The 14129-nt window shown below is 46.3% G+C and overlaps 1 protein-coding gene across 1 annotated transcript in view; it reads right to left on the bottom strand.

Annotated features, from left to right (window-relative positions):
* LOC143022103 (uncharacterized) overlaps positions 1-12376 on the bottom strand; it is a 12697-nt gene extending 321 nt beyond the window's left edge. Inside the window, exons 1-2 of the mRNA XM_076180102.1 lie at positions 12329-12376; positions 1-3265 (exon numbers count right to left, since the gene is read on the bottom strand). The exon at positions 1-3265 is cut by the window's left edge and continues 321 nt beyond it. Coding sequence (XP_076036217.1) covers positions 1-3149 — 3149 coding nt within the window. The 5' untranslated portion in view covers positions 3150-3265; positions 12329-12376. The remainder of the gene's footprint in view (positions 3266-12328) is intronic.
* Between the last annotated feature and the right edge of the window lie 1753 nt (positions 12377-14129).

The raw sequence follows: 14129 nt of genomic DNA, 5'->3' as shown, positions 1-14129 counted from the left end.
GCACCTCCAACGGCCCCTTCATCACTCCCTTCGCCGATCCCTTCGTCGCTCCCTTCGCCGATCCCTTCGTCGCTGTCTTCGGTATTCCAATCTGTAGTCCAGTCAGTACTCCAGTCAGTGCTCCAGTCAGTGCTCCAGTCAGTACTCCAGTCAGTAGTCTCTTCCGAAGAAGCGTTCGTCTCCGAGGTTGTGGACCCCTCGCTGTTGTTGCGGACAGGTTCCGCATCTGAGCCAGAAGAACTGGAGCTGCCGCCTCCATCAATCTCTGCATTACCCTGTCCCTGGCCCGGTCCTGGTTCCTGTCCCTGACCCGGTCCTGGTTCCTGTCCCTGACCCGGTCCCGGTCCCTGTCCCTGACCAGGTTCTGGTTCCTGGCACAAACACCGCCCCTGGCACTGACACCGTCCCTGACACTGACACCGTCCCTGACACTGACACCGTCCCTGACACTGACACCGTCCCTGACACTGACACCGTCCCTGACACTGACACCGTCCCTGACACTGACACCGTCCCTGACACTGACACCGTCCCTGACACTGACACCGTCCCTGACACTGACACCGTCCCTGACACTGACACCGTCCCTGACACTGACACCGTCCCTGACACTGTCCCTGACACTGACACTGTTCGTGACATTGACAATGTCCCACTTCCTGACACTGACATTGTCCCTTACACTGACACTGTTCGTGACATTGACAATGTCCCACTTCCTGACACCGACACCGTCCCAGTTCGTGACACCGACACTGTCCCAGTCCCTGTTCCAGCCCCAATGCCTGTCCCGTTTCCTGCCCCAATTCTAGTCCCTGTCCCAGCCCCAATCTCTGCCCAAGCCCCAGTTCCTGTCCTTGACACTGTCCCTGTCCCTGTCCTTGACACTGTCCCTGTCCCAGTCCCCGTCCCTCTGCTTGTCCCTGCATCTGTCCCAGTCCAAGTGCCTGTCCAAGAGCCTGTACCTGTCCCTCTCCCACTCCCACTCCCACCCCCTCCCCCAGTCCCACTTCCTGTCCCAGTCCTTGTCCCTGCCCATTTTTTCTTGCAAGACCAGAGTTTCCTGAAATCAAATCGCTGGAGATCAGGTCGTCGTTGCCGTCCCCGTCGTCGTTGCCGTCACCGTCGTCGTTGCCGTCACCGTCGCCGTCGCCGTTACCGTCGTCGTTGCCGTCGTCGTTGCCGTCGCCGTCGTTGTTGCCGTCGTCGTTACCGTCGCCGTCGTCGTTGCCGTCGCCGTCGTCGTTGCCGTCGCCGTCGTCGTTGCCGTCGCCGTCGTCGTTGCCGTCGCCGTCATCGTTGCCGTCGCCGCCGTCGTCGTCGCCGTCTTCGTCGTCGCCGTCTTCGTCGTCGCCGTCTTCGTCGTCGCCGTCGTCGTCGTTGCTATTGCTGTTGTCGTCGTCATTGTCATCGTCTCTGGCGTCGTGGTCGTCATTGTTGCCACTGTCGTTGTCATTACCGCCGTCGCTGCTGTTGTCGCTGTTATAGACCCTTGGTATGTAAATAGCTTTTGGTCCCAGAGGTCCTAGACCATCACTACTCGTGCTGGTATACTCATTGTTCAGCTCGTCGAGGCAGTCTTTTAGATCCACTTCATAGACACTCAGGACACCTTCGGATATCTCGCAGGAGCTCTCCATTCTGGAATCTTTGGCTCCTTCGGACTCCTTGCCTGACCGATTGTTCCTGTTAGGTTCGTTATAGTCTTTTTCATACTTGACCGGTATGTATCCGACAGTAGACGACTCCGGGGCAGGCGCCTTGTCCGATTCTGACATAGTTGCACCCGGAGCACCAGCCTGAGCCGAGGCCCCTCCCATCCACACAGCCCCACCCCCGACTATGTCTTCGATATCCATTGAGGTACGGTTGCTCCACTTACTGGGATGAAACCCGTAGAGAAGAAACCTATTGAATTCTCGAAGTAAATCGAAGTTGTTGACATCGATGCCGAGCTCTGTGATCATTTTTTTGTATTCTTCGTCCTCTTGCAAAAGATTGGTCATGTTCGGATTGACGAAATGGGCGATGTGAATTTGATGATACAGGATGATGCGATTCTCGAACGTGTTGTAGGCGAAGCAAGGTACTTGGCATCCGCGGACACCAAAGTAGCCGGCCACGAAGTTACGGACAGGCTTGTCGAAGATGAACCTGACGCAATCTCCCTCCTGGTTGAAGATGAACGTGTTGCCGTCCAGTGCGCACGCTACCACCTCGTCCAAGCCATCGTTGTTGACGTCAAGTGAGAAAATTGCGAAGATCTCGTGGTCTACTTTGAGGCTGTACTTGATCGTGTCTTCGTCCTTGACGAGGACAACTGTCCCGTCGATGATGGCCAGTGCATACAACAAATTGCCCTGGGCAGTGCGCATGTTGCCACACACCTCTGTTGCCTTTTTTGCGTGGCGGAAGTTCGTAGAGGCTAAAGGATAGTGCTGGGTCACCATCTCACCCATATCTTCGTTATCAGCTGTCAGTTCGTTGCATGACGTTGGCTCGGTCCAGATGCTGCAGCAGGAGCCTCCAGGCTGAGCAACAAGAAGGATGGGAAGGTTTTCATCAGGGGAACGGTGACGCACAACATTCCCAATCTGTTCGGCCATTTCCCATTTCCTGAGCCCGACGAGCTTCCCAATAGGTTTGTCGCCGTCGAAGGCCTCCGAGTACACCCATCTGTAAGTTCGGACCACTCGATCTGACATGCCAACCACGACCTCGTACACTCCAATTCCCATGAAGTCCATCACCAGGACGCATTTTGCATTGGGCGGGATGGTTTGGACGTGGTAGGGCTGTAGAGTATCCCCAGGCTTTGTCTCTTTGACATTGTAGAGGTAGATAGAGCCACACCCTGTGACCACCGCAAGGATGTTGTGGCCTGTGTTAAGAATGTCGCCGACAGTCACGCCAGATATTAGCCCGAGGTGGTGAGAGGTCCAGACGGCTTCACGTTTCAGTCCCTTGAAGATTGAGAGGTCGCCGCCCATGTTCCCGACAACGAGCTCGTTGAGGCGATCGCCATCCACGTCGCCGAAGCAAATGGCATCTTTTAACACGTTGCCGGGAAACTTGAATTCTATACTCTCCGTGAAGTCGATTACCCTCATAGTCGTGACGTTGGTGACCTCTGAGGTATTCTTTGCCATGGTGAGCTATTGACGTTACTGCAACTGGGATCACAGGCAAGGGAACAATGGACGAAAAACCATGCCAAGGTAGGGAGAGGACAGTTCAGCAGAAGCAGAATGTCATTTGGATCCCACTGAAATTCAAGTTAATATTAATTAGTGGTTCATTTATGGAAATGTGCACTAAAAATGTTCTGGCAAAATGTAATTCTGTAAAAATTGCTGTGCTTCTGTAAATACATTAGGGTACCGAGAGACATTGAACTAAAACATTAACACAAAACCTTAAAGCAACTTTGTATACAACCTTGCAATGAAAAATGTGCATATTCGAAAATTATCTTTTTTTAATTTGAAATGTGGTTCCCTTTAATGAAATACTGAAAGGGATTTAGATTTTTTCCACAGTAAAACAACCCATAAAATTTACTTAATTTTTTTGGTCTTCATCAGTCCTCTCTCCCTTGGGGAAGGTGGGCGGGTGGTGTGTGTGTGTGTGGGGGGGGGGGGAGATGGTGATTTTTTTTTTTTTTAGTGAAATGTCACGCCCACGGGCTTTGCTTGAACCCGTGCGGTGGTGTTTATGAAAGACACCTTATAGAGAGGGAGTGGGATGATGTAGCTAGTCAGGGGAGCATGGGGTGCGGCGAGAGCGGCGGCGGACGCTCTAGTAGCTGTCGGAGCTCACAGGGGCTTTGTAGGTGGTAGAGGAGGCTCACAAGACCTTCAGGGGGTGCCGGTGGACCCTGTCTGAGGAAAGAGGTGGCGGGGCAATCGCTCAGGTAATGGAGGAGGTTGGCACTTTCGGCGCGGTTGTGGTTGCACCGGCAGTCTTCCATGGTGCACTGGGGATGAAGTTGCCAGAAGCAAAGGTCCTCGAGACGCAGCCTGAAGATCAGCTTTTCTACCCTTCTGGGAGTGGAGCGGGGGAGGACTAGAGGTTCATATGCTGTCACCCTCTTGTACCACCCCGCCCGTTGGGAAATCTGTGCCTCCAGACTGTGTTGGAGGTGCCACTGCGTGCGTGCTAATGCCCTAGTTCGAAATTTGAGCTGGCTCCTACTGGGAGAGACCTAGACATCGACCCTGGGGTGCTGGCGACCAGCCGCTGCTGCTGCCTCGGCAAGGTCGTTTCCATGCGACTTAGCACCCAGTTGATAATGACATTCCGTCCAGCACGGTGTAATGTGTGCAGGAGTGGAGCGCAATTATATTGGTACGGATGTAGACATTATCTCAGGGCTCTGCATGTTGCAAGCAGCTCATCAGGTTCAGAAAGTCTGTCTGGATAACCACGGAACTGAAGTGGGATACGAGGGGGTATTCTAAGGTCCCTTGCATCGGTACGGCCTCGGCTTGGAAAGAGGACGCGGAGTTGCTGACTCTCCTACCGATGGTGTATCCATCAGTGACAAAGGCAGCTCCGACCGCGTGAGGGCTGCTTCTTTCTACCGACCCGTCCGTATAAGAATTCGTATAACCAGGTTGTGTCAGTGCCTGGATGCCGTTGTCTGCCGACACGTGTGCAATGTCTGGGTGGCATGTGCCCTTTTTCCCCGGGAGTGACGTAATTTTGAAGATTACAGGAGCCTGTGCCCACGGCGGCGGGCATTTGAAGTCCGGGTGGGATTTTGGTATGCCCTTCTCGAGGAGAGGTTGACGTAGTTGGAAGGAATCCAGAAGCTTGGCCGCGTGAGAGCAAGGTGTTGGGGCGAAGCGGTGTGTCTACACGTTCTAGGGAGGTATAGATGGCCCGACTAAGGCCTGTCTCGTCGGCGGTGGGGGGTCGGAGTGCTCGGGCAATCTCTTGAGTACCCTTCTTTCTGCCGTTTTTCCCAGACTGATGGGGCGGTAGGCATAGCAATCTGTTGAGTACCATTCTTTCTGCTGTTTCCCCATGCACCTGACCAGGCTGATGGGGCGGTAGGCACCGGGTTCCTTGGGTTTGGGAATCGGCACTATTGTGGCCGTCTTCCAGGCTGTGGGAAGCTTGCCAGTCCTCCAGGACGCATTGACCACGCGGAGAAAAGTGATCTCCTGCAGGTCCGAGGTGTGCCAGTATGGAGTAGGTGATTCCGTCCTCACCGGGAGCAGTGTCCTTGTCAGGTCTGCTGGCGGCCGTGAGCTCTCCGAGAGTGAATTCCTCGTCAGTCTCGTCTGTCTGTGCCATCATGTCCCCGACGTGGTGGATGGTGCGGGGGCGATGGTGACGGGAGGCAGGGGGGTAACAAGAGGGCGGCGGTGAGGGGGTTGGGGGAGCGAGAGGGAGACGGGGAGTTGAGGGTGGAAGAGAGGGAGACGGGGAGTTGAGGGTGGAAGAGAGGGAGACGGGGAGTTGAGGGTGGAAGAGAGGGAGACGGAGTTGAGGGTGGAAGAGAGGGAGACGGGGAGTTGAGGGTGGAAGAGAGGGAGACGGGGAGTTGAGGGTGGAAGAGAGGGAGACGGAGTTGAGGGTGGAAGAGAGGGAGACGGGGAGTTGAGGGTGGAAGAGAGGGAGACGGGGAGTTGAGGGTGGAAGAGAGGGAGACGGGGAGTTGAGGGTGGAAGAGAGGGAGACGGGGAGTTGAGGGTGGAAGAGAGGGAGACGGGGAGTTGAGGGTGGAAGAGAGGGAGACGGGGAGTTGAGGGTGGAAGAGAGGGAGACGGGGAGTTGAGGGTGGAAGAGAGGGAGACGGGGAGTTGAGGGTGGAAGAGAGGGAGACGGGGAGTTGAGGGTGGAAGAGAGGGAGACGGATAGTTGAGGGTGGAAGAGAGGGAGACGGGGAGTTGAGGGTGGAAGAGAGGGAGACGGGGAGTTGAGGGTGGAAGAGAGGGAGACGGGGAGTTGAGGGTGGAAGAGAGGGAGACGGGGAGTTGAGGGTGGAAGAGAGGGAGACGGGGAGTTGAGGGTGGAAGAGAGGGAGACGGGGAGTTGAGGGTGGAAGAGAGGGAGACGGGGAGTTGAGGGTGGAAGAGAGGGAGACGGGGAGTTGAGGGTGGAGGAGAGGGAGACGGGGAGTTGAGGGTGGAGGAGAGGGAGACGGGGAGTTGAGGGTGGATGAGAGGGAGACGGGGAGTTGAGGGTGGAAGAGAGGGAGACGGGGAGTTGAGGGTGGAAGAGAGGGAGACGGGGAGTTGAGGGTGGAAGAGAGGGAGACGGGGAGTTGAGGGTGGAAGAGAGGGAGACGGGGAGTTGAGGGTGGAAGAGAGGGAGACGGGGAGTTGAGGGTGGAAGAGAGGGAGACGGGGAGTTGAGGGTGGAAGAGAGAGGGAGACGGGGAGTTGAGGGTGGAAGAGAGAGGGAGACGGGGAGTTGAGGGTGGAAGAGAGAGGGAGACGGGGAGTTGAGGGTGGAAGAGAGAGGGAGACGGGGAGTTGAGGGTGGAAGAGAGGGAGACGGGGAGTTGAGGGTGGAAGAGAGGGAGACGGGGAGTTGAGGGTGGAAGAGAGGGAGACGGGGAGTTGAGGGTGGAAGAGAGGGAGACGGGGAGTTAAGGGTGGAAGAGATGGAGACGTGGAGTTAAGGGTGGAAGAGAGGGAGACGTGGAGTTAAGGGTGGAAGAGAGGGAGACGGGGAGTTGAGGGTGGAAGAGAGAGGGAGACGGGGAGTTGAGGGTGGAAGAGAGAGGGAGACGGGGAGTTGAGGGTGGAAGAGAGAGGGAGACGGGGAGTTGAGGGTGGAAGAGAGAGGGAGACGGGGAGTTGAGGGTGGAAGAGAGAGGGAGACGGGGAGTTGAGGGTGGAAGAGAGGGAGACGGGGAGTTGAGGGTGGAAGAGAGGGAGACGGGGAGTTGAGGGTGGAAGAGAGGGAGACGGGGAGTTGAGGGTGGAAGAGAGGGAGACGGGGAGATAAGGGTGGAAGAGAGGGAGACGGGGAGATAAGGGTGGAAGAGAGGGAGACGGGGAGTTGTATGTATACATGACGACATGACGACATGACGACAAGAGGCCCGCCATGACTACCGCCATGACTACCATGATTCGATCCGGTCCTTACCCCTCCCACGAGTGTACTTGGTCGTACGGTAAAAATGAGAATAGTGTTGCAGGTAGTGACCTTCTCAATCTCGAGAACCAGTAAGTGTTCCGAGTTCGTACGATTTTAAGTATCAGTTGGTCGAGCGGTCTAAGGCGGTAGTCATGGCGGGCCTATTGTCGTCATGTACAGCGCAGGTTCGAATCCTTGCGCGATGGTCATAAAAATTATCTGATTAATGTCGCTGTCCACTAGCGAATTCCTCGTATGGTTACAATGACGAAGCGTGAAAAGGATTCGATCCGGTCCTTACCCCTCCCACGAGTGTACTTGGTCGTACGGTAAAAATGAGAATAGGGTTGCAGGTAGTGACCTTCTCAATCTCGAGAACCAGTAAGTGTTCTGAGTTCGTACGATTTTAAGTATCAGTTGGTCGAGCGGTCTAAGGCGGTAGTCATGGCGGGCCTCTTGTCGTCATGTACAGCGCAGGTTCGAATCCTTGCGCGGTCATAAAAAATTATCTGATTAATGTCGCTGTCCACTAGCGAATTCCTCGCATTTTTGTATGTTCGTATGTATACATGTTTGTATGTATACATGTTTGAATGTTTGTATGTATACATGTTTGAATTTATGTATATATCACGTTAAAACCACTGTTGTAGTAGAAAAGACTGGATACGGGGAATCTATATATTTCGATTACAAACTGCAATCCTCTTCAGTAGATGTATGTATACATGTTTGAATGTTTGTATGTTTATATGTATACATGTTTGTATGTTTGTGTGTATACATGTTAGTATGTTTGAATGTATACATGTTTGTATGTTTGAATGTATACATGTTTGTATGTTTGAATGTATACATGTTTGTAAGTTTGAATGTATACATGTTTGTATGTCTGAATGTATACATGTATGTCTGAATGTATACATGTTTGTATGTCTGAATGTATACATGTTTGTAGGTTTGTATGTTTGTATGTTTGTATGTTTGTATGTATGTTTGTATGTACGTTTGTATGTACGTTTGTATGTACGTTTGAATGTACGTTTGAATGTATACATGTATGTACGTTTGAATGTATACATGTACGTTTGAATGTATACATGTACGTTTGAATGTATACATGTATGTACGTTTGAATGTATACATGTATGTACGTTTGAGTGTATACATGTACGTTTGAATGTATACTGTACATGTATGTACGTTTGAATGTATACATGTTTGTATGTTTGAATGTATACATGTTTGTATGTTTGAATGTATACATGTTTGTATGTTTGAATGTATACATGTTTGTATGTTTGAATGTATACATGTTTGTATGTTTGAATGTATACATGTTTGTATGTTTGAATGTATACATGTTTGTATGTATACATGTTTGTATGTTTGAATGTATACATGTTTGTATGTTTGAATGTATACATGTTTGTAAGTTTGAATGTATACATGTTTGTATGTTTGAATGTATACATGTTTGTATGAATGTATACATGTTTGTATGAATGTATACATGTTTGTATGTTTGAATGTATACATGTTTGTATGTTTGAATGTATACATGTTTGTATGTTTGAATGTATACATGTTTGTATGTTTGAATGTATACATGTTTGTATGTTTGAATGTATACATGTTTGTATGTTTGAATGTATACATGTTTGTATGTTTGAATGTGTACATGTTTGTATGTTTGTATGTACGTTTGTATGTACGTTTGCATGTACGTTTGCATGTACGTTTGCATGTACGTTTGCATGTACGTTTGCATGTACGTTTGCATGTACGTTTGCATGTACGTTTGCATGTACGTTTGCATGTACGTTTGCATGTACGTTTGCATGTACGTTTGTATGTACGTTTGTATGTACGTTTGTATGTACGTTTGTATGTACGTTTGTATGTACGTTTGTATGTACGTTTGTATGTACGTTTGTATGTACGTTTGTATGTACGTTTGTATGTACGTTTGTATGTACGTTTGTATGTACGTTTGTATGTACGTTTGTATGTACGTTTGTATGTACGTTTGTATGTACGTTTGTATGTACGTTTGTATGTACGTTTGTATGTACGTTTGTATGTACGTTTGTATGTACGTGTGTATGTTTGAATGTGTACATGTTTGTATGTTTGAATGTATAAATGTTTGAATGTATGTTTGTATGTATGTTTGTATGTATGTTTGTATGTATGTTTGTATGTATGTTTGTATGTATGTTTGTATGTATGTTTGTATGTATGTTTGTATGTATGTCTATGTATGTTTGTATGTATGTTTGTATGTATGTTTGTATGTATGTTTGTATGTATGTTTGTATGTATGTTTGTATGTACGTTAGTATGTACGTTAGTATGTACGTTTGTATGTACGTTTGTATGTACGTTTGTATGTACGTTTGTATGTACGTTTGTATGTACGTTTGTATGTACGTTTGTATGTACGTTTGTATGTACGTTTGTATGTACGTTTGTATGTACGTTTGTATGTACGTTTGCATGTACGTTTGCATGTACGTTTGCATGTACGTTTGCATGTACGTTTGCATGTACGTTTGTATGTACGTTTGTATGTACGTTTGTATGTACGTTTGTACGTTTGTTTGTACGTTTGTATGTACGTTTGTATGTACGTTTGTATGTACGTTTGTATGTACGTTTGTATGCATGTACGTGTGTATGCATGTACGTTTGTATGCATGTACGTTTGTATGCATGTACGTTTGTATGTATGTATGTTTGTATGCATGAACGTTTGTATGCATGTACGTTTGTATGTATGTACGTTTGTATGCATGTGCGTTTGTATGTACGTTTGTATGTACGTTTGTATGTACGTTTGTATGTACGTTTGTATGTACGTTTGTATGTACGTTTGTATGTACGTTTGTATGTATCTTTGTATGTATCTTTGTATGTATCTTTGTATGTATCTTTGTATGTATCTTTGTATGTATCTTTGTATGTATCTTTGTATGTATACTTGTATGTTTGTATGTATACATGTATGTTTGTATGTATACATGTATGTTTGTATGTATACATTTTAGTATGTATACTGTACATGTATGTTTGTATGTATACGTGATTGTATGTATATACGCTTGCATGTATATACGCTTGCATGTATATACGCTTGCATGTATATACGCTTGCATGTATATACGCTTGCATGTATATACGCTTGCATGTATATACCCTTGCATGTATATACCCTTGCATGTATATACCCTTGCATGTATACACCCTTGCATGTATACACCCTTGCATGTATACACCCTTGCATGTATGCACCCTTGCATGTATGCACCCTTGCATGTATGCACCCTTGCATGTATGCACCCTTGCATGTATACACCCTTGCATGTATACACCCTTGCATGTATACACCCTTGCATGTATACACCCTTGCATGTATACACCCTTGCATGTATACACCCTTGCATGTATACACCCTTGCATGTATACACCCTTGCATGTATACACGCTTGCATGTATACACGCTTGCATGTATACACGCTTGCATGTATACACGCTTGCATGTATACACGCTTGCATGTATACACGCTTGCATGTATACACGCTTGCATGTATACACGCTTGCATGTATACACGCTTGCATGTATACACGCTTGCATGTATACACGCTTGCATGTATACACGCATGCATGTATACACGCATGCATGTATACACGCATGCATGTATACACGCATGCATGTATACACGCATGCATGTATACACGCATGCATGTATACACGCATGCATGTATACACGCATGCATGTATACACGCTTGCATGTATACACGCTTGCATGTATACACGCTTGCATGTATACACCCTTGCATGTATACACGCTTGCATGTATACACGCTTGCATGTATACACGCTTGCATGTATACACGCTTGCATGTATACACGCTTGCATGTATACACGCTTGCATGTATACACGCTTGCATGTATACACGCTTGCATGTATACACGCTTGCATGTATACACGCATGCATGTATACACGCATGCATGTATACACGCATGCATGTATACACGCATGCATGTATACACGCTTGCATGTATACACGCTTGCATGTATACACGCTTGCATGTATACACGCATGCATGTATACACGCATGCATGTATACACGCTTGCACGTATACACGCTTGCACGTATACACGCTTGCACGTATACACGCTTGCACGTATACACGCTTGCACGTATACACGCTTGCACGTATACACGCTTGCACGTATACACGCTTGCACGTATACACGCTTGTATGTATACACGCTTGTATGTATACACGCTTGTATGTATACACGCTTGTATGTATACACCCTTGTATGTATACACGTTTGTATGTATACACGCTTGTATGTATACACGCTTGTATGTATACACGCTTGTATGTATACACGCTTGTATGTATACACCCTTGTATGTATACACGTTTGTATTTATACACGCTTGTATGTATACACGCTTGTATGTATTTACGTTTGTATGTATACACGTTTGTATGTATACACGTTTGTATGTATACACGTTTGTATGTATGCATGTATATTTGTATACATGTTTGTATACATGTATATTTGTACACATGTTTGTAATGTATGTATACATGTATATTTGTATACATGTTTTTATGTATGCATGTATATTTGTGTACATGTATATTTGTATACATGTTTGTATGTATATTTGTTACACGTATGTATACATGTATACATGTATACGTGTATGTATACATGTATACATTTATGTATACGTGTATACGTGTATGTATACATGTATACATTTATGTATACATTTATGTATGCATACATGTATACGTATACATGGATGTATGGATCAGTGCATATTCACATGTATAATCATGTGATCATATAGCCAAGTGTAGAACTGAAAATGTTTGGTAGATTTTTCTTGATAGATAATTTGCCCAGATACAATGGACCAGATAATACACTGAATTGTAGCTATATATCTTAGGTACATTTTCGGAGGTACGATTGCACAATCGCAAAATTAATAATCACTTTACATACTGTATGTATAGTCTCTAGATACTACTGGTGCCGCATCATGTACGAGTTGTAAGTTATATTCATTACATGGTAAAAGAATACAAACATGTATCCAACTATTCTTGAAATAACGTGCAATCTATATATGAACTTGCTGAATTACTTGAAAATCAACCTGTGAACATAAATAGGCATTGACTCACCTGGACCTCCGATCACATACACCGACCCTGGAGCAAATGCGAATGAGGCCAGGGTTGCCGATTGAAGAACAGCTCATCAACATCATGAAACAGTTTCGAAGCTTCTTCGAATCTGTTTTATACAAGATCTCATAAAACTTTCAAAACATATGCTGTACTTACATTAAAACATGCACATATTGCACATAAACCCACGTACATACATTTACTGCACGTGCAAAATCATGAGAAAAATGAAAAATGACAGACTGCAAAGTATTACAAGATCTAGAACTGGTGTGGGAAATCTTTGACACATGTGCGAAACAGTACACTAACGACTTTTTTCCAGCTCGCGAAACCTAGAGTTCACCTTAAAAAAGAATAACTAATAAATCTCCATCTTTTTATGTATGACAACTGGTAACCACTGTAACTGTTTTGGGCGGTTACATAAGGGGGGCTTAATGCGGGCGAGATAAAGTCTCTGCCGGACTTTCTTGTCTTTATTAACAATATGATCTGGTTAAATATAACAGGTTACAATTAGGTCCTTTGGCCATAATACCCTAAGTGCCGGGCCTTGACCTCGGGCACTCACCTGGGCAGATGTCTGCCTTCTGCCAGGTTCACGTAGCTGAGGCAGATCTGTCTGGCAGGCGCTTGACCTGGCCAGCTCTGGCTGTCCGGTCAGGCTCCTGTCCTGGCCAGATCTGGCGTCTGGCAGGCTCTTGTCCAGGCCAGCTCTGGCGTATCGGAGGCATAGCCGTCCGATAATAAAGGGGATTGTATGCGATAGGTGTTAGCTCGCAATTCTAGGCATTGGTGTTAGTTCTATATTATAAGGGTTAGTCGTATGGTTGGTGGGTGTGGTTAGACATGATATGTATATGTTAGCTTACGGGTAATGTAATTGGGGTAGGTATAAGAAAGGGGTTCAAATGGGTCTGTTTGGTGACATTAGGCATCTTCGTGTGGCGACATCCTGTTGTCTTACTCTGCGTTTTGCAATAGGAAAATATGTGAAGTCTGCAATATACAAGTCTTGATCAAGACGAGTGCCATGCCGCATGTGTGTGAATCACGTGCGTGGTTGGTGATGGTTAGTAACGGTTACAACCACATGCCACGCTAGGCGGTGGATTGGGGCCCTAGGGAGTAATGGAAATGGACCTATGATACGTTCCTGTATTTATATTATTTGTCAGGTGGGTTGACATGGCGTGACTCATTTACCACATTTTATATATTTTTAGTTTCACAGAAAATGTGTCGGGAAGCAAAATCCAAGTTCAGCTATATGAAAGTTCAAATTCAAATACAAGGAAAATATAGATATTAAACATGTTAGGTTCCAGTTATCCATAGTCATTATCTGGTTATCAACCTGTTCTTCAGTGTATGCATATCTCTCAAGAGTATAAAATATAAACCTAACATGAATTACCTTTTATCTGTGATGCATCATCAAAAATCATATTGATAGTAAATAGATACAAAGTCCATTTTTACAATATTCACTTATTTTCCGCTTCCGTGTATTAATATTTTTTCTAAAATGCCCTTCCAGTAATCAAAAATACACCAAACAATAAAAATTTCCCGAAATATTCGATCGGCACGCGAGAATAATTTGTATCAAAGATTTGGGTGATTTTGGCACCCACACTTAAAAAGGTTGCCCAACTCTGGGGATAACTGTGAAAAATGAACACTGATACCGATAATACAAAAATAATGCATGACACCATTAATGAATTACTCAGTATGAAGTTGATAGTTCACAAAAGGAGAAAATGTCTGTGTATCTGTGTATTACTAT

The sequence above is a fragment of the Oratosquilla oratoria genome, chromosome 43 (assembly GCF_046742065.1).
Source record: "Oratosquilla oratoria isolate Oo_2021 chromosome 43, ASM4674206v1, whole genome shotgun sequence".
NCBI classification, from domain to species: Eukaryota; Metazoa; Arthropoda; class Malacostraca; order Stomatopoda; family Squillidae; genus Oratosquilla; species Oratosquilla oratoria.
Note: the sequence above shows the minus strand (reverse complement) of the source record. Positions and strands in the feature narration are given on the sequence as shown.